This window comes from Coregonus clupeaformis, chromosome 24, assembly GCF_020615455.1.
Source record: "Coregonus clupeaformis isolate EN_2021a chromosome 24, ASM2061545v1, whole genome shotgun sequence".
NCBI classification, from domain to species: domain Eukaryota; kingdom Metazoa; phylum Chordata; class Actinopteri; order Salmoniformes; family Salmonidae; genus Coregonus; species Coregonus clupeaformis.
Genome location: NC_059215.1, coordinates 10,994,393 through 11,013,277, shown reverse-complemented (window position 1 = coordinate 11,013,277; position 18,885 = coordinate 10,994,393). Strand labels below are relative to the sequence as shown.

Below are 18,885 nucleotides of genomic sequence, written 5' to 3'. Positions count from 1 at the left end.
ACACCTTGGTTTCTGAATAAAATATATAACAGGATTCACAAACGTGTATTACATTTTGTAAATGGTTGTTTACTGTGTCAAATGGATAAGCAAACGTGCATGGCTCAATCTGCCAATATGTCAGAAATGTAGATCCACAATTGCATTTACAAATATTTTTACCACAATCAAACTGTCCATTTCCCTTGGACAACATGTCCCTGAGACAAAATATACTCATGATGTGTTAAAATAATTAAAAATAATAATAAAAGGAGGTACACGATGTTGCACTTTTGGCACCATTCATAAAGGTCGAAACGCCACCTATCCTGCGTCGGTAGTCTAAATCGAGTGCACCTATTTCAAGCAGGCTGTCGCAACAGTAAAACAAAAAGCCCTTAGTTTAATTTGTGAATAAGGAAAAACGTTTTTCTATTTGTTTTGATTCTGAGTTTTTGTGGGTTTGTTTGCATTGGTTCAGAATTTACTTTCAACAGTAAAACATGCACATTCACATTCGAGGTGTGCGCACGTATGTGACGTGACGTATTGTGTTTTTGTCAAAAGCTACACTGACTGCGGATAGCTGGCTAGCTAGATACAGTTGTTGCGGCATTTTGAAATTAAAATGTTGTTTCCGCTAGCTGACGTTAGTAATTAGAAAAACGAATGAGCAATAGCCCACACTATTGCAGGAAAACATACGCTACCATGGACCACATTTGGCATCCTCCAATGTGACTGGGAAGTCTGGACTAGTCTTGTGCGGTTGGAGTTAGCTAGCAAACAAAAAAGCTAGCTAGCTGGTCAGCTTGCTAATGCTATCTAGCTAGGTGGTGGGTAGTTATTTTTTATTGATTGAAACTGTGTGTGCCATTCGTGTTGCTCATTTGGTAGTTTGCTTGTCACATTCATTCAAACCCTTTACCCATATTTTGTGAATATTTGAAATGTAGCTAGCCATCTAGCTAACATAACTCGTAGTTAGCTAGTTAGTTAGTTCGCTACGGTTAGCCGCGGCTAGTTGTCCATTTCATAACCAACTGATAGTTAGATATTTGGAGTTGGCTATGTCAATGTCATAAGGTGACATCTTGTTTAAAGTCGTTGGCTAAAGTAAAGCTAATTCAACTCAAGTTGGACAGATGCCAGTTTAGCCAAAGAAGTGGAAAGTTCGCTAGCTGCATGAATCCAGGTCACGGCATCAATGTGACCAACTGGATTTGAACCCAGGTCATCTGTGTGGGACAGGGCAGTTATTTCTAGATTTCTAATAGGTCTAGTTATTTTGTTGTTGTTCACTGTAATACATGTACAGTCATGTATTTTGCCTGCACAGTGAGCAGCTGTGAACCTCAGTGGTTGAGGTCCCATATCATTTATCATAACTTTGACATCTTTGCACTTTGCCTCCAAACTATGTTCACGCTTTTCTGTCTTTTTGCCAGATATTGCAGCACGTTGAGATTCTTGAAACTTGAGGCACTCTTTGTAAAGTACAGTACCATGGCTCCCAAAGACATCATGACCAACTCCCATGCCAAATCCATCCTCAATGCCATGAACGCACTTCGTAAGAACAACACACTCTGTGACATCACTTTGAGAGTGGAGAATACTGACTTTCCTGCACACCGCATTGTCCTGGCAGCCTGCAGTGACTACTTCTGTGCCATGTTCACCAGCGAGGTAACTGTAAGCACAAGACTGGAGATAATTTAGGCCTAGATAGACACATATGAGAGAGCACTTCCACAAACGACCAATGATGACTGATCATCAGTGTCATCAGCGATAATAACTTTATAAATACTTTTTGCTGGTGGTTCTCTCTGTATGCAGAAAGAGACAGGTAATAGTTGTTTGACTAGTTCAGAGGTTGACAATGCCCAAAATAGTGTCTACATATCCCTTGTGCTTAGAACCCAGCTAAGATTTTTGTAGGCTAAAATTAAACTGATATTCATTTCCTTGAGCAATATGTCTTGCAGTGTATCTGACTGCCATCTGGTTATTTATAGCTTAATAAAAATGCTTTAAAATATAGGCCTACCTCAAATATTAGGCTATTCTCAAACAAGAAAAAGCAATGAAAGTGCATAGCAGAACTAGTCCAATGCTAATTATTTATCTGTAGCTCGGTTGACCTAGTTTCTCTTTCCTTTAACATTTTTAGCTCTCTAAGAATCCCCAGGTGAGCATTGCTCTTTTACTAACAAAGCTGACTATAATCCACAGCTGCCTACACAAGTATGACAAATAGTAAACACAAGAAATCAGGAGGCCTATGTTTTTTGCAATGACTGGGGAGCGCTCTGTGTCTGGCAAGAGCGACTACTAACCAGTAATTTAAGCTGATGTGTCTGTCTTTGCTGTTGTGCTTTTGCAGTTGTCAGAGAAAGGGAAATCCTTCGTAGACATCCAGGGGTTGACTGCGTCCACCATGGAGATCCTGCTCGACTTTGTTTACACAGAGACGGTCTTGGTCACAGTGGAGAATGTCCAGGAACTGCTTCCTGCAGCCTGTCTGCTGCAACTCAAAGGTAAGTTGAGAAATCAAAAAATAATGAGAACCATTGGACAGGGTGTACTATATGCACTTTACTGTACATCCACTGTATTTACTCTGTGGAATAAACTACCAGTATGTCAGTTAAATCTAAATCTGCTCCTTTGTAAAAGGAAATGCACACCCATCAGCTTCCCTTATCAGGTTTGTGCAATATCACTGGCGAGATTGTATTGCTAATTTGCTAATATAGTGGAAACATTGTTCATTTATGTCAAGAAGTTTTTACTTGAGACAGACTAGCAAATTAAATACTTCAACATTATTTCACACAAATTAACGTACTGCACTCACTTATAATAATAATATAATAATAATAATATGCCATTTAGCAGACGCTTTTATCCAAAGCGACTTACAGTCATGCGTGCATACATTTTTGTGTATGGGTGGTCCCGGGGATCGAACCCACTACCTTGGCGTTACAAGCGCCGTGCTCTACCAGCTGAGCTACAGAGGACCACATATACACACTTAATATGTGTATATGTTTCTTTGTATTCCACAGGAGTAAAAAGAGCTTGTTGTGACTTTCTGGATAGTCAGCTTGATCCCACAAACTGCCTGGGCATTCGGGACTTTGCTGAGACCCACAATTGCCTTGACCTGATGCAGGCCGCTGAACTCTTCTCCCAGAAGCACTTCCCTGAGGTGGTTCAACATGAGGAGTTTATGCTGCTTAGCCAGAACGAGGTTGAAAAACTAGTTAAATGCGATGAAATCCAGGTAAGCAAAGTGGATTTGTTGAGATATTATTAAATCAATCCAATTTATTTATAAAGCCCTTTTTATATCAGCAGATGTAAAAAGGGCAGATGTAAAAAGGACACTTTTTTTGATTTGCGATGTCACAAAGTGCTATACAGAAACCCAGCCTAAAACCCCAAACAGCAAGCAATGCAGATGTAGAAGCACGGTGGCTAGGAAAAACTCCCTAGAAAGGCAGAAACCTAGGAAGAAACCTAGAGAGGAACCAGGCTCTGAAGGGTGGCCAGTCCCCTTCTGGCTGTGCCAGGTGGAGATTATAACGGTACATGGCCATTAAGGCCAGATTTTTCTCCAAGATGTTCAAACGCTCATAGATGACCAGCAGGGTCAAATAAAATCACAGTGGTTGTAGAGGTTGCAACAGGTCAGTACATCAGGAGTAAATGTCACTTGGCTTTTCATAGCCGGGCATTTAGAGGTTGAAATAGCAGGTGCGGTAGAGAGAGAGAGTTGAAAACAGCAGGTCTGGGACAAGGTAGCACGTCCAGTGAACAGGTCAGGGTTCCATAGCCGTAGGCAGAAGAGTGGAAACTGGAGCAGCAGCACGACTTGTGTCGTAACGCTCTAATTACGATAGTAATAATCGTTGTTGTTACATCGTAGGCCTACATTAGGTAGCCTTTGTAATTGCATATTAATGGAGTTGTGTTTTTGTAATTACAACTCAATTTCTATGCAATTAAACTACAATTACTTAAGTAGCCTCGCTACTGTTACTTTACTGCTGCTCTTTAATTATTTTTTATTTTAATTTTTTACTTAACACTTATTTTTCTTAAAACTGCATTGTTGGTTAAGGCCTTGTAAGTAAGCATTTCACTGTAAGGTCTACACACCTGTTGTATTCGGCGCATGTGACAAATAAGATTTGATTTGATACTAAGTAACATGTTAATACAATGTTACTAGTGTAATTATGGTGGTACTACACAGGTATAAGAGCAACTTGATGTAAAGTGTTACCAAAGTCGAATAGTGTACTGAATTTGTTTGTGAATTAAGAGAGCACACAGTCATGCTGCCTCAGGTGCATGTCTGATCTCTATTCGGGGTCATCTTTGAATGCTCAGGGGGATACTTTTCACAAGTCTCAAATTGTCCTTCAAAAACCTGAAGTTGAAAGAAAAGGTGCAAGTGTAGACCTGCAGTAATCTCCATTAATGGGGCCCCCATTGCGGATCTGGCTCTGAAATTATGGAGAAGAGAATCTGATTTAAGTATGCCTTTGTGCTCTGGAAATTCCTGTGTTTAACCGCACAGCGCATATCTTGCTGTATAAAAACATAATTGTAACCATGGGACTTGATTTATAGTTTACCAATTAATTCAAAGGATTTTTGCTTGTCACGATTTTCGTGATCAAAATGTGTGTAATACAAAGTTAGTTAAGTCAGAGACACAATTTTCAGTTATTTTTGTAACCATCTGCCCTAGTTGACTGTATATACATCATTAATTAAAACTGTCACTTTGACTTGTTCCTCTTGAAGTGAAGTTGATCTCAGTCATTTGGAGTAATCAGTGTGATTGAGTGAATGCATGTTTGGCCTTGAGTAGTTATACTTTGGGATTACCATTATTACAACAAGCATGTTTTGTTTTGTTGTCAAGGTGTGTGGTTGTGAATACATGTTGTCTCTGTTTGCAGGTGGACTCAGAGGAGCCTGTATTCGAGGCAGTGTTGAATTGGGTTAAACACAATAGGAAAGAGAGGGAGCCGTATTTATCAGAGATGCTGGAGCATGTGCGGATGCCTTTGCTCACTCCGCGCTATATCACAGATGTCATCGACTCAGAGGTGAGGCAGCTAGACCACACACTGTCACATGATGTAAGCAGTTTTCTTGTCTTAGGCCTCCCTATAATGGGTTTGTGTTAATACATCAACAGCCAGTTTCCCGGACATAAATTAAGCATAGTCCTGGGCTGAAATCCACTTTCAATGGAAATTCTTCATTGAGAATGATTTATAGTGTGCTTCTGGGAAACAGGCCTCAAGTGTTGAGCAGAGGTGTTATTACTGTCTTGATAAAGTACTGTATATGTTGTGACGTGTTCCAGCCCCTCATTCGATGCAGTCTTCCCTGTCGAGACCTTGTGGATGAGGCCAAGAAATTCCACCTTAGACCAGAGCTGAGGAGTGAGATGCAGGGTCCACGCACCCAAGCCAGATTAGGTACAGTACTGTCCTCCCTTTTATGGAGTGCTTTTCTTGTCCTAATAATAGGGATACAAGACAAGCTTAGTGGAAGTTTCTACCTTATTCATGTGGAAAAAGTGATTTCCATGTTGCTCTTTCAAGGTGCCAAGGAGGTCCTGCTGGTTATTGGAGGATTCGGCAGTCAACAATCCCCTATAGATATCGTTGAGAAGTATGATCCTAAAACTCAGGAGTGGAGCTTTTTACCTGTAAGTATCATTTTTTTAAAGGACATATTTTGGCTCTCTGATCATGGTTAACTTATCCCAAGCATGTTTTTACAGAACATTGCTCGGAAAAGGCGTTACGTGGCTACCGTGTCCCTCAATGACCGCGTGTATGTGATTGGCGGATACGATGGTCGATCGCGGCTTAGCTCGGTGGAGTGCTTGGACTACACGGCAGACGAGGATGGTGTCTGGTACACCGTCGCCACTATGAATGTACGGCGTGGCCTTGCCGGGGCGACAACACTCGGAGGTAGAGGATCTTCTCTGATTGACAGCCCTCATTGTCATGGGGTTTACAAAAACAAATAGCACTGAAGTGAGTTTGACTGTCCTCAGGTGTAACAAAACCCTGTAAGTGTTTTCTAATGCAGACTTTCAAAAAGTTGTTGGAACATTTCCTAACATTTATTTTCTCACTTTTCTGCCCACAGATATGATCTATGTTGCTGGAGGCTTTGACGGTAGCCGCCGTCACACCAGCATGGAACGATATGACCCCAATATTGACCAGTGGAGCATGCTGGGGGACATGCAGACAGCCAGGGAAGGGGCTGGCCTGGTGGTGGCTAGTGGACTTATATACTGTCTAGGTGGGTATTAAATATGTTTGATTTAAGTTTGTAATGGTGTTGGTGTATAAATATTTAAAATAACTCTGTTTTTTCCCCCCACTGACCTTAGTAAGGATCTACACTGTATGTGGACACCCCTTCAAATTAGTGGATTCAGCTATTTCAGCCACACCTGTTGCTGACAGGTGTATAAAATCAAGCACACAGCCATGCAATCTCCATAGACAAACATTGGCAGTAGAATGGCCTTACTGAAGAGCTCTGTGACTTTCAACGTGGCACCGTCCTAGGATGCCACCTTTCTAACAAGTCAGTTTATCACATTTCTGCGCTGATAGAGCTGCCCCGGTCAACTGTAAGTGCTGTTATTGTGAGGTGGAAACATCTAGGAGCAACAACGGCTCAGCCGTGAAGTGGTAGGCCACACAAGCTCACAGAACGGGACCACCGAGTGCTGAAGCGCGCAGTGCAGAAAAATCGTCGGTCCTCAGTTAAAACACTCACTACCGAGTTCCAAAATGCCTCTGGAAGCAACGTCAGCACAATAACTGTTCGTCGGGAGCTTCATGAAATGGGTTTCCATGGCCGAGCAGCCGCACACAAGCCTAAGATCACCAATGCGAAATGCCAAGTGTCGGCTGGAGTGTGTAAAGCTCGCCGCCATTGGACTCTGGACCAGTGGAAACACGTTCTTTGGAATGATGAATCACGCTTCACCATCTGGCAGTCTGACAGACAAATCTGGGTTTGGCGGATGCCAGGAGAACGCTACCTGCCTGAATGCATAGTGCCAACTGTAAAGTTTGATGGAGGAGGAATCATGGTCTGGGGCTGTTTTTCATGGTTCAGGCTAGGCCCCTTAGTTCCAGTGAAGGGAAATCTTAAAGCTACAGCATACAATGACATTCTAGACAATTCTGTGCTTCCAACTTTGTGGCAACAGTTTGGGGAAGGCCCTTTCCTGTTTCAGCATGACAATGCCCCCGTGCACAAAGAGAGGTCCATACAGAAATGGTTTGTTGAGATCGGTGTGGAAGAACTTGACTAGCCTGCACAGAGCCCTGACCTCAACCCCATCGAACACCTTTGGGATGAATTGGAACACCGACTGCGAGCCAGGCCTAATCACCCAACATCAGTGCCCGACCTCACTAATGCTCTTGTGGCTGAATGGAAGCAAGTCCCCACAGCAATGTTCCAACATCTAGTGGAAAGCCTTCCCAGAAGAGTGGAGGCTATTATAGCAGCAAAGGGGGACCACCTCCATATTAATGCCCATGATTTTGGAATGAGATGTTTGACGAACAGGTGTCCACACACTTTTGGTCATGTAGTGTATGTCATTTGTTGCAGGTGGGTACGACGGATTGAATATCCTCAATTCAGTGGAGCGGTATGACCCTCACACAGGACACTGGACGAATGTTACCCCCATGGCCACCAAACGCTCAGGTCAGTACTCCAGAGTATGACAATAGAATGGTATCAGGGCTGTATAGATGATATACAGTATGGCTCTCTCTACATATGGCTATGGTTAGTATGTCTGAAGGGCCTATAATCTTTGTTGCAGGGGCTGGTGTAGCCTTGCTCAACGACCACATCTATGTGGTGGGAGGCTTCGATGGAACAGCGCACCTCGACTCAGTGGAGGTTTACAACATTAGGACAGACTATTGGACCACGGTAGCCAGTATGACCACTCCCCGCTGCTACGTAGGAGCTACCGTCCTCCGGGGACGACTCTACGCCATAGCTGGGTAAGCCTGAACATCCCAACCCGGCTTTGTTTATTTTTTACTTTTTTAAGGAGAGTGTAAATTCACTTTCCTTTCGTATGTTTATTGCTTTTAATGACAGACAGATGAGAAACAATGAGGGAGACAGGTGAAGAGGAGATACAGAGTGAAGGGAGGACACAGGGATTGAACCCCAGTCTCCAGCTAAGAGTTGTACATAGAGCCAGGAGTGATATCACTCAACCACGGCTCTGCACCCGACTTCAGTATTAGGAGATATAAATGAATTTTGGTTGGGATCATTAATATACATAATGTATGACTCTTGATTGATTTATATTATTCTTGCTTAGATAACATTGTAATATATCTGAATCATGAATGCATTCTCCCCTTATGGTCCAGTTTTCGATTATAAGGATGCGATTTATGTCATTGAACACAGCCATATGATGTATTGTTCATCCTCCCCTGTACTCTTTTGCCCTCTCTCCAGGTATGATGGAAACTCCCTTCTGAGCAGTATCGAGTGTTACGACCCAGTTATTGACAGCTGGGAGGTGGTCACCTCCATGGCCACACAGCGCTGCGATGCAGGAGTGTGTGTCCTCCGAGAGAAGTGAGATTTACCTCCGAACAACCTCAGAAAGGTCGGGTGAAGCAGAGGAGGGCAGGCAGCTAGTCCTGAATCTGATATTTACGTGCCACTACTATGGAGCGACAGAGGGATCATTCACTTGGAGGCTAGTGTGCTATATGTCCTCCCGGAAGTCTCTTGACTCTCTTCATCAGACTTTCTCATCTGAGCTTAGTTACTTTTGTGTGATAACCCTTCGGCATTCTATGGATAAGGGACAAGGGGTGTACAACAGTGATTAGAGTTGTTTCAGTGTCCTCATTAACAGTTGTTGCTTCCAAGAAGACATCCATCCCAACCCACTCGATCGCATGACACACTTTGAGTGGTACCTGTTGCCGTGGTTACCTGTGAGATACATTTTTGACTCATCTTTTAAAGTGCAATATATTTCTCTACTTCTGTTATGAACCGTGGAGCAGAAGAAACACAAGAGGCTCCAGTTTTCTGCTGCTATATGCCTTATGCCCTTGTGGCCCACATTTAACTGAACATCCATGATGCCTCATTAGGACTGTGATTGTTGTCATGCCATCAAGTATGACGATTATTTAGCATTTGCCAGGTTTTCAATCAGTCAGGCAGTAAACCCTTTGTAGATTTTGTAATTCTGTATAAAGTGCTTTTAGAAACAAATCACTTATTGAAGAATTGTTATATTTACCTGACAGTCATTATTTGCAATGTATCAAAGATATTCAAATTAATTTAATTTTAGGGAAAGCGCCATAATTGTATTGTGGACTGCAGATGATTCCTTGTTCTTTTGCTGTTTCTGTCATCTTGTCAAAATCTCTTTGGCCCCTGCAACTGACTGCTGAGGATGTGGGTATGGTGCATGCATTTGTCGATAGTGGATTTGTTTCGACAAGCAAAATGACTTGACTTCTACTCTCCAGGGGAAGTACAAAATCCTGAGGAGTCTTTTGTTGTTACTTGAAAAAGTGAATAAACATTGTGATAATGTATCACTTTTATATTTGTATTCAGTTATTATTGTAATGCAATGCGGAATTCGATGTTGAAGTGTACTGTGTTGACCTCTAGTAAAAGCTTAGTGATTTTGTCAAGGGTTTCAGACATTTTGGTGTAATGGCTAAGGCGTTGGACTGACAGTCGCGCTCGCAGGGACCTGGGTTTGAGTCCTGGTTGGGCTAATCCCCAAACTAGCTGCATTGATGTCAGAAGTGGAATGACACTACTGTGGGACTATCAGAGGTGTGGGCTGATGTTCGGAGGGGCAGGGATGCGTTCTCAAGTGATCCTTGATAAGTGCTTTATGACGGACTGCCCCAAGGCGCTAGTTCAGTTCAAACCCGGCTACCCCCCAAATGTACAATAATATCTAAATGTAGATGGAGTATGAACCAAATCACATATATTAAAATAATGTTGAGTGTTCACGAACATAACATTTTTTGAAATGTCATAACTATATCGTCACCACTGGGATCCAATGACAATTCGACTAGAGTGCTCAGGTATTTCAGTAGTGTGGGCGGTGTGCAGCACAGACCAAGGCTATAAAATCACCCGTCGCATTCAAAGGGTGCCTGACATTGCTGTGTTGGCGGAGACACGTAACTCGTCTTTGTCGACGGAGCTGGAGCAAAAACTTTTTGCGCCTTTACTGTATATTGAGAATAATTTTTTTCAACCGTTTTTACGCGTCTTCAATCATCTGAATCTTGACGGGGGGAAATGGTATGTGCGCAATTTACATAACTTTTTGCATTGAAATCCTAAATGCGGGAAGTACATTTTTCCCATTTCGGTGTTATTGTTAATATTTGCCAGCCTCATTGGCAAATGTAATGTTTACGCAGTCTGAAAATTTAGACCAACATTTACTCAACGGTTTGAGATGTTTCCTTTGAAAAAATGAAAAACATTCAGCTTTTTATTGCCTTATGCCCATAACCTCAGTCATGCGTAGGGCCCTACTCTATCCATTCCGTTTGAATGTATCCGTTAGTAGTAAAGTTGATCGTTTGTTACTACGTTCTTATAACAATGTAATACAGTATGTGCGGGAATGCATACTGTGGCTGCAAGTGAGGAATCCTAGGAATCTGTTGAGCCTTGGTGAGGAAGCAGATAGGTAGGTGGTATGGGGCAGTTGGTTGGGTCACATGCTTGACAAACTTTCATGAAGTTTTTAACCTTCAAATGGCAAATTATTTTCTTAAAACATTAGCCTACTTTACCTATATTTAGGCAAGAGTCTAGGAAAGTAATGTGATACACTATCTTCCTATACCAATTGTGTACATAAAGGAAAATGTAGGCTAGTGTACAGCCTATGGGCCTATGCATGATTACCACTGAGAGGCCATTTGCTTTCTCAACAATCAGGCATTCAAAAGTATAGCAAGCATGCCAAGCCCCTTTCGTGTCATCCTCATACAATAATTTACTTTTGTATTCACGATTTAGGAGTTCTATTTTTCTTTGTGACACTGTGCTATTACACAGCATTTTAGTGTTACATTTTACAGATGCCACTTACTTTTTAAAAATAATATAATATACCATTTAGCAGACGCTTTTATCCAAAGCGACTTACAGTCATGTGTGCATACATTTTTACGTATGGGTGGTCCCGGGGATCGAACCCACTACCCTGGCGTTACAAGCGCCATGCTCTACCAATTGAGCTACAGAGGACCATGTCAGTTGATTACCACCTTGTGAGAACCTAGAATTTCCTCCCCCTGGGATCCAGAGCCAAGACTACAAATCTGGACATGCTGAAACATGTGTATGACAGATATTCTTTAAATACTTTGGTACAGTTTCCCAGAGACAGATTAAGCCTAGTACTGGACTAAAAAAGCACCCTGATTTTAGCCCAGGACTAGGATCAATCTGTGTCTGGGAAACTTGACCATCAAAGGAATAAATCCGTTCTTTGACCTGATTTGAGTTCAGGATCAATGTTTAGAGTGACACTGTTACTTTACATTTGGAGCTACTGTATTGCTCTCTACTTTTGGCATCACCTTTAATGACTTGAACCATGTGGTAATGGACACATCTAGATTTTTCCCTGGATTTATCTATTTCTGGTTTGCCCTTTTCTATCAACATTTAATTCAGTCCTCTTCAGTTATGACTGTGCTTACTGAGGTGTAACAACCAGCCAAAGGAGAAAAAATAACATACAGGAATGTTGTTATGAATAAATCCTACATGTCAGCATACTTGAATTCCTTGTACCTTTGTGTGTTGATATAGTCAGATTTACAGTATCTGTGTAAAAGGGGCTTTGCTGTTTGTGTATTTTCCACTTCAGACAGACTGTTTGAGGAACAGGAAGTAGTCATACTGTTGTTTTTGGCCAACAGAGAGAGTGTATCTCCATCCACGTGGGCCAGGCAGGCGTTCAGACGGGCAATGCATGCTGGGAACTCTTCTGCTTGGAACACGGTGTGGGGCCTGACGGGGTGTTCAATGAAGAGGACCAGGGGCCTAATTCCCGGACGGACCCCTTCAACACCTTTTTCCACACCGGAAGTTCTGGCCGCCATGTTCCCAGGGCCATATTTGTGGACCTGGAGCCAACGGTGGTCGGTAAGCAAAGTCATTTGTAATGTTTTGTTTTATTCTCCGCCATCCATGTTTCGTGTGTGTGATTACACATGTGTAGTATAAATGCATATCCATCCTCATGGGCCAGACAGGCGTGCTAATTGGGAATGAATGCATGTGGGCAGGGACCTGTGCTGGATGGAGCATGGTATCCAAACGACAAGACCATTGGTGGTGGCGGTGATGACCCCTTTTACACTTTCTTCAGTGAGCATGGCTCAGGAAAGCTTGTAGAAAGGGTTGTGTTTGTAGACCTAGCCAGCTGTAATTGGTGTATAATATTGATACAAAGATGAAGAGAAAGTTCAAGTTAAAGCTGCAATATGTAACTTTTTGGGTGACCCAACAAAATTCATATAGAAATGTGGGTTATAGATCTGTCATTCTCATTGAACGCAAGTCTAAGAAGCGGTAGATCTGTTATATGTGCGGTATTTCTATGCTTCCCGTTTTTTAAGTTTAGTTTTTGCGTCTTTTACTTTCGGTTTTGTACACCAGTTTCAAACAGCTGAAAATACAATATTTTTGGTTATGGAAAATATAATTCACAGCGGTTTAGATGGTACAATGATTCTCTACACTATACTTGCTTGTTTTGTCACATAATCTGAAATTAGGCAAACAATTAGAATTTTAGCAACCAGGAAATGGCGGAACGATTTCTGCATAGTGCATCTTTAAATGTTGTATAAATTAAGTGTTTGTTAATGATACACACCCCAAACTTTCACAACAATAACAACTGGGCCATCAACAAATAAAATGAACGAATAAAGAAAGCCCATACACAGCATATGCTGCTCCAAAGTACAGACAAGTTGGCTGCAGTAGCCCTTGCCAAGTAATAAATAATGAAATTCATGTTACATAACATGGTGGGGCTGCTGATAAGCTACAGTATAAGGTAAGTAGTGTGCATTAATCAAAACACGAACTCTACTCTAGCACGTCTACAAGTGTTACTACTGCACATTAATAAATACTAGAAATCATGATTGTTAATATTGTCAGTGGTGGAAAAAGTACACAATTGTCATACTTTTCTTGTTTCTTTTAAATAACGGACTGCCAGAGGCACACTCCAACACGCAGACATAATTTACAAACGTGTTAAATTGATTTAGTGAGTCCGCCAGATCAGAGGCAGTAGGGATGAGAATGCGTTATATTGATAGGTGCGTGAATTGGACCATATTGTTGTCCTGCCTGAGCATTCGAAATGTAATTAGTATTTTTAGGTGTCAAGGAAAATGTATCAGGAGTAAAAAGTACATATTTCTTTAAGGATGTAGTGGAGTAAAAGTTGTCAAAAATATAAATAACAAGGTAAAGTACAGATACCCAAAAAAACTACTTCAAAGTATTTTTACATAGTTACTTTACGCCACTGAAAATGGTGCATCTACATTACACTACGGGAAGATGCAAGTACAGCTTTATAGGCTACAAAAAAATCTGAGCACAGGACTGGGAAATCAACAATTGTGGTAATTCAGGTGACATTTCCAGTTGATGTTGATGTCCTATATTTGTTGAAGAGTGATTGTTTTCCCCCCAGATGAGGTCAGGACTGGGCTGTACAGGCAGCTCTACCATCCTGAGCAGCTCATCTCTGGAAAGGAGGATGCAGCCAATAACTACGCCCGTGGACACTACACCGTGGGGAAGGAGATCATTGACGGGGTCCTGGAGCGTATCCGTAAAATGGTAAGTATCACATTAAGATCTTGGTCATACAGTCAAAATAAGGATTTGAGTCATAATATATTAATAATATAGGCTAATATAGAATATATTGGCTAAGGCCAATATATTGTGCATCCCAAGTGTTGATCAATAGTTTTTCTCCTTAGACTGACCAGTGCACAGGGCTGCAAGGATTCCTCATCTTCCACAGCTTCGGAGGAGGCACCGGCTCTGGTTTCACCTCTCTGCTGATGGAGCGCCTGTCTGTTGACTACGGCAAGAAGTCCAAGCTGGAATTTGCCATCTACCCAGCTCCCCAAGTGTCCACAGCTGTGGTAGAGCCATATAATTCCATTCTGACCACCCACACCACCCTGGATCACTCCGACTGTGCCTTCATGGTGGACAATGAGGCCATCTATGACATCTGTCGCCGCAACCTGGACGTTGAGCGTCCATCCTACACCAATCTCAACAGATTGATCGGTCAGATTGTTTCCTCCATCACTGCCTCCCTACGCTTTGATGGGGCATTGAATGTTGACCTCACAGAGTTCCAGACCAATTTAGTCCCATTCCCCCGCATTCATTTCCCCCTGGTCACCTACGCGCCCATCATCTCCGCTGAGAAGGCTTACCATGAGCAGCTGACCGTCTCTGAGATCACCACTGCCTGTTTCGAGCCGTCCAATCAGATGGTCAAGTGTGACCCTCGCCATGGCATGTATATGGCCTGCTGTATGCTGTACCGTGGAGATGTGGTGCCCAAAGATGTGAATGCTGCCATTCAAAATATCAAGACCAAACGTTCCATCCAGTTTGTGGAATGGTGCCCTACCGGTTTCAAGGTAAGGAACATGATTGCCTCCCGCATATGGTTTAATTAAGCAATAAGACCAGAGGGGGTGTGGTATATGGCCAATATACCACGGCTAAGGGTTGTTCTTAGACACAACGCATCTCAGAGTGCCTGGACACAGCCCTTAGCCGTGGTTTATTGGCCATATACCACAAACCCCAGAGGTGCCTTATTGCTATTATAAACTGGTTACCGACGTAATTAGAGCAGTAAAAATAAATATTTTGTCATACCCGTGGTATATGGTCTGATATACCACGGCTGTCAGCTAATCAGCATTCAGGGCTCAAACCACCCAGTTTATAAATTGCGATAGATAAATACCATATTTCATTCTCGGTCAAAGGGGTCATTAATTAATTTTTCTTCTTCTATCTAATCAGGTTGGGATCAACTATCAGCCCCCAACTGCCGTACCTGGAGGTGATCTAGCTAAAGTCCAGAGGGCTGTGTGCATGCTGAGCAACACCACTGCCATTGCTGAAGCCTGGGCCCGTTTGGACCACAAGTTTGACCTCATGTATGCCAAACGTGCCTTTGTGCACTGGTATGTAGGTGAGGGCATGGAGGAGGGAGAGTTCTCTGAGGCCAGAGAAGACCTGGCTTGTCTGGAGAAGGATTATGAAGAGCTGGGCAGAACAAGCACAGAATCTGATGATGATGAAGCGGGTGAGGAATATTAAGAACCGAAGAACCATGATGTCCTATCAGTCTATTAAAAATGTATTATTCCGTCTTCTTTGTATACTTTCTATTTGTAACAATTCATTGTTATATCTGCCTGCCCTGAACCAAAACATCTGAAGTTGTAAAAACCATATGGACAGCCAGATGCACTTGTTTAATAACACCCTGTTAATGTGTCAATTCCAAAGTGCCATTTTTTGCAATCGAAATGGCTTTCAGCTTCTGAATAAAGTCTGTCTGTGTACAATATTGCGCAATATATTTTTTCTCTGCATATTTCATTGAAATTCATGATAATGAACATGTTACAGCTGGGCCAGGCTCAACCCAGAGTAGACGGTATAACCTCGCCCACATTCTGGTGTCATGTTCTGTTTTAGTAATAATTTATTAAGGGATTATATTTAGTTTACTAACAGTATATTATGAGTTTATAGATTTTTAGATAGTTTGTAAATCTGTAATAAACAGTAGTAACCCATTGCTGGTTGCATTCAGTGAGCTGATGACTGTTGCTACTGGGCTATGGATCATTACTGTGGAGCGCATTGGCTACTGAAGATCGCTATAATTTGTCACAAGCCTCAAACTGTGTTACAATGTATCATGCATGATTACAAACCCCTCAGTGCTCGCCCACTCAGCGGCCACATCCAATCAAAATACTCCATCGGGGCTATTTAAAGAACAAGTTCCGGCAGTGGTGGAATCACCTGAAAATATCCATCCGCGGTAGTAAACAATGGGAAGATCTCAATTGACTCCTCCTGCCGTCCTCCCCTCTCTCCTTGTCTCCTTCTCAAAACCCATTGGAGAAGGAGACGAGGAGAGAGGACGCGAGGAATGCAATTTAGATTTTCCCAGTGTATCCAGTGAGGCTAATATACAATGGAGATTTTCCCAGTGTAGCCAGTGAGGATACTATAGATGGGTTAGCTGACAACGTCACGAAAACCGTGTGCACGCTTTTTTATTTATTTTTATTTAACCTTTATTTAACCAGGTAAGCCAGTTGAGAACAAGTTCTCATTTACAACTGCGACCTGGCCAAGATAAAGCAAAGCAGTGCGATAAAAACAACAACACAGAGTTACATATGGGGTAAAAAAACATAAAGTCAGAAAATACAACAGAAAATATATATACAGTGTGTGCAAATGTAGCAAGTTATGGAGGTAAGGCAATAAATAGGCTATAGTGCAAAATAATTACAATTAGTATTAACACTGGAATGCTAGATGTGCAAGAGATTATGTGCAAATAGAGATACTGGGGTGCAAAAGAGCAAAATAAATAACAATATAGGGATGAGGTAGTTGGGTGGGCTAATTTCAGATGGGCTGTGTACAGGTGCAGTGATCGGTAAGGTGCTCTGACAACTGATGCTTCAAGTTAGTGAGGGAGATAAGAGTCTCCAGCTTCAGAGATTTTTGCAATTCGTTCCAGTCATTGGCAGCAGAGAACTGGAAGGAATGGTGGCCAAAGGAGGTGTTGGCTTTGGGGATGACCAGTGAGATATACCTGCTGGAGCGCAGACTACGGGTGGGTGCTGCTATGGTGACCAATGAGCTAAGATAAGGCGGGGATTTGCCTAGCAGTGATTTATAGATGGCCTGGAGCCAGTGGGTTTGACGACGAACATGTAGTGAGGACCAGCTAACAAGAGCGTACAGGTCACAGTGGTGGGTAGTGTATGGGGCTTTGGAGACAAAACGGATGGCACTGTGATAGACTACATCCAATTTGATCTGTTTGTTAACTTGGCTTTCAAATACTTTCGAAAGGCAGGGCAGGATGGATATAGGTCTGTAACAGTTTGGATCTAGAGTGTCACCCCCTTTGAAGAGGGGGATGACCACGGCTGCTTTCCAATCACTGGGGATCTCAGACGTTACGAAAGAGAAGTTGAACAGGCTAGTAATAGGGGTTGCGACAATTTCGGCGGCTAGTTTTAGAAAGAAAGGGTCCAGATTGTCTATCCCAGCTGATTTGTAGGGGTCCAGATTTTGCAGCTCTTACAGAACATCAGCTGTCTGAATTTGTGTGAAGGAGAAGCGGGGGGGGCATGGGCAAGTTGCAGCGGAGGGTGCAGAGTTGGTGGCCGGGGTAGTGGTAGCCAGGTGGAAAGCATGGCCAGCCGTAGCAAAATGCTTGTTGAAATTCTCGATTATTGTAGATTTATCAGTGGTGATAGTGTTTCCTAGCCTCAGTGCAGTGGGCAGCTGGGAGGAAGTGCTCTTATTCTCCATGGACTTTACAGTGTCCCAAAACTTTTTGGAGTTAGTGCTACAGGATGCTTTGATGTGGCAGAAGTCCAGAAACTGCCATGTGGGGAATTGTAAGTGTCTCGTTTCAGCTACACTGAACAAAAATATAAACGCAACATGCAACAATTTCAAAGATTTTACTGAGTTACAGTTCATTTAAGGAAATCAGTCAATTGAAATATATTCATTAGGCCCTAATCTATGGATTTCACATGACTGGGAATACAGATATGCATCTGTTGGTCACAGATACCTTCAAAAAAAGGTAAGTGCATGGATCAGAAAACCAGTCAGTATCTGTTGTGACCACCATTTGCCTCATGCAGCGCGACACATCTCCTTCACATAGAGTTGATTGTGGCCTGTGGAATGTAGTCCCATTTTAGGGGTCTGAGGGAAGAAAGTAGTTATTGATCATTATTTCTCTAAGCAGAATGATTCATGATAAGAAACAAAGTACACTACATGACCAAAAGTATGTGGACACCTGCTCGTCGAACATCTCATTCCAAAATCATGGGCTTTAATATAGAGTTGGTCCCCACTTTGCTGCTATAACAGCCTCCACTCTTCTGGGAAGGCTTTCCACTAGATGTTGGAACATTGTTGCGGGGACTTGCTTCCATTCAGCCACAAGAGCATTAGTGAGGTCGGGCACTGATGTTGGGTGATTAGGCCTGGCTCGCAGTCGGCGTTCCAATTCATCCCAAAGCTGTTCAATGGGGTTGAGCTCTGTGCAGGTCAATCAAATTCTTCCACACCGATCTCAACAAACTATTTCTGTATGGACCTCACTTTGTGCATGGGGTGATTGTCATGCTGAAACAGGAAAAGGCCTTCCCAAACTGTTGCCACAAAGTTGGAAGCACAGAATCATCTAGAATGTCAGTGTATGCTGTAGCGTTAAGATTTCCCTTCACTGGAATTAAGGGGCCTAGCCCAAACCATGAAAAACAGCCCCAGACCAAACTTTACAGTTGGTACTATGCATTGGGGCAGGTAGCGTTCTCCTGGCATCCGCCAAACCCAGATTCGTCCATCGGACTGCCAGATGGTGAAGCGTGATTCATCACACCAGAGAACGCGTTTCCACTGCAC

General features: G+C 42.6%; 2 protein-coding genes across 4 annotated transcripts; both read left to right on the top strand.

Moving 5' to 3' along the window:
* The first annotated feature begins 472 nt into the window (after positions 1-472).
* On the top strand, positions 473-9,674 carry LOC121538054 (kelch-like protein 12). 3 transcript variants are annotated; one of them, XM_041845803.2, is made up of 13 exons: positions 473-818; positions 1,431-1,671; positions 2,159-2,176; positions 2,372-2,525; positions 3,060-3,277; positions 4,968-5,117; positions 5,381-5,495; positions 5,622-5,728; positions 5,804-5,999; positions 6,181-6,339; positions 7,675-7,773; positions 7,895-8,081; positions 8,182-8,549. In XM_041845803.2, the coding sequence occupies exons 2-13, from the start codon at positions 1,489-1,491 to the stop codon at positions 8,210-8,212; spliced, it is 1,617 nt and encodes a 538-aa protein (XP_041701737.1). In that variant the 5' UTR covers positions 473-818; positions 1,431-1,488; the 3' UTR covers positions 8,213-8,549. The 3 variants fall into 3 exon arrangements, with proteins under 3 accessions (XP_041701737.1, XP_041701734.1, XP_041701736.1); XM_041845800.2 differs by lacking the exon at positions 8,182-8,549 and adding an exon at positions 8,557-9,674 and having other exon boundaries at positions 477-818; XM_041845802.2 differs by lacking the exons at positions 2,159-2,176; positions 8,182-8,549 and adding an exon at positions 8,557-9,674 and having other exon boundaries at positions 479-818.
* Positions 9,675-10,227: 553 nt separating this feature from the next.
* LOC121538055 (tubulin alpha-8 chain-like) lies at positions 10,228-15,769 on the top strand. Its single transcript, XM_041845804.2, has 5 exons — positions 10,228-10,401; positions 12,045-12,270; positions 13,847-13,995; positions 14,142-14,822; positions 15,217-15,769. The coding sequence occupies exons 1-5, from the start codon at positions 10,399-10,401 to the stop codon at positions 15,514-15,516; spliced, it is 1,359 nt and encodes a 452-aa protein (XP_041701738.1). The 5' UTR covers positions 10,228-10,398; the 3' UTR covers positions 15,517-15,769.
* The last annotated feature ends 3,116 nt before the right edge of the window (positions 15,770-18,885 follow it).

What these genes read in the sequence shown, in the direction of transcription:
- LOC121538054 (XM_041845800.2), top strand. Translation starts at nt 1,489, where the DNA reads ATGGCTCCCAAAGACATCATGACCAACTCCCATGCCAAATCCATCCTC. An exon ending in TTAAATGCGATGAAATCCAG is followed by an intron (nt 3,278 to 4,967) that starts GTAAGCAAAGTG and finishes CTCTGTTTGCAG; the next exon opens with GTGGACTCAGAGGAGCCTGT. An exon ending in CGACTCTACGCCATAGCTGG is followed by an intron (nt 8,082 to 8,556) that starts GTAAGCCTGAAC and finishes CCCTCTCTCCAG; the next exon opens with GTATGATGGAAACTCCCTTC.
- LOC121538055 (XM_041845804.2), top strand. An exon ending in CCTGGAGCCAACGGTGGTCG is followed by an intron (nt 12,271 to 13,846) that starts GTAAGCAAAGTC and finishes TTTTCCCCCCAG; the next exon opens with ATGAGGTCAGGACTGGGCTG. An exon ending in GGTGCCCTACCGGTTTCAAG is followed by an intron (nt 14,823 to 15,216) that starts GTAAGGAACATG and finishes CTATCTAATCAG; the next exon opens with GTTGGGATCAACTATCAGCC.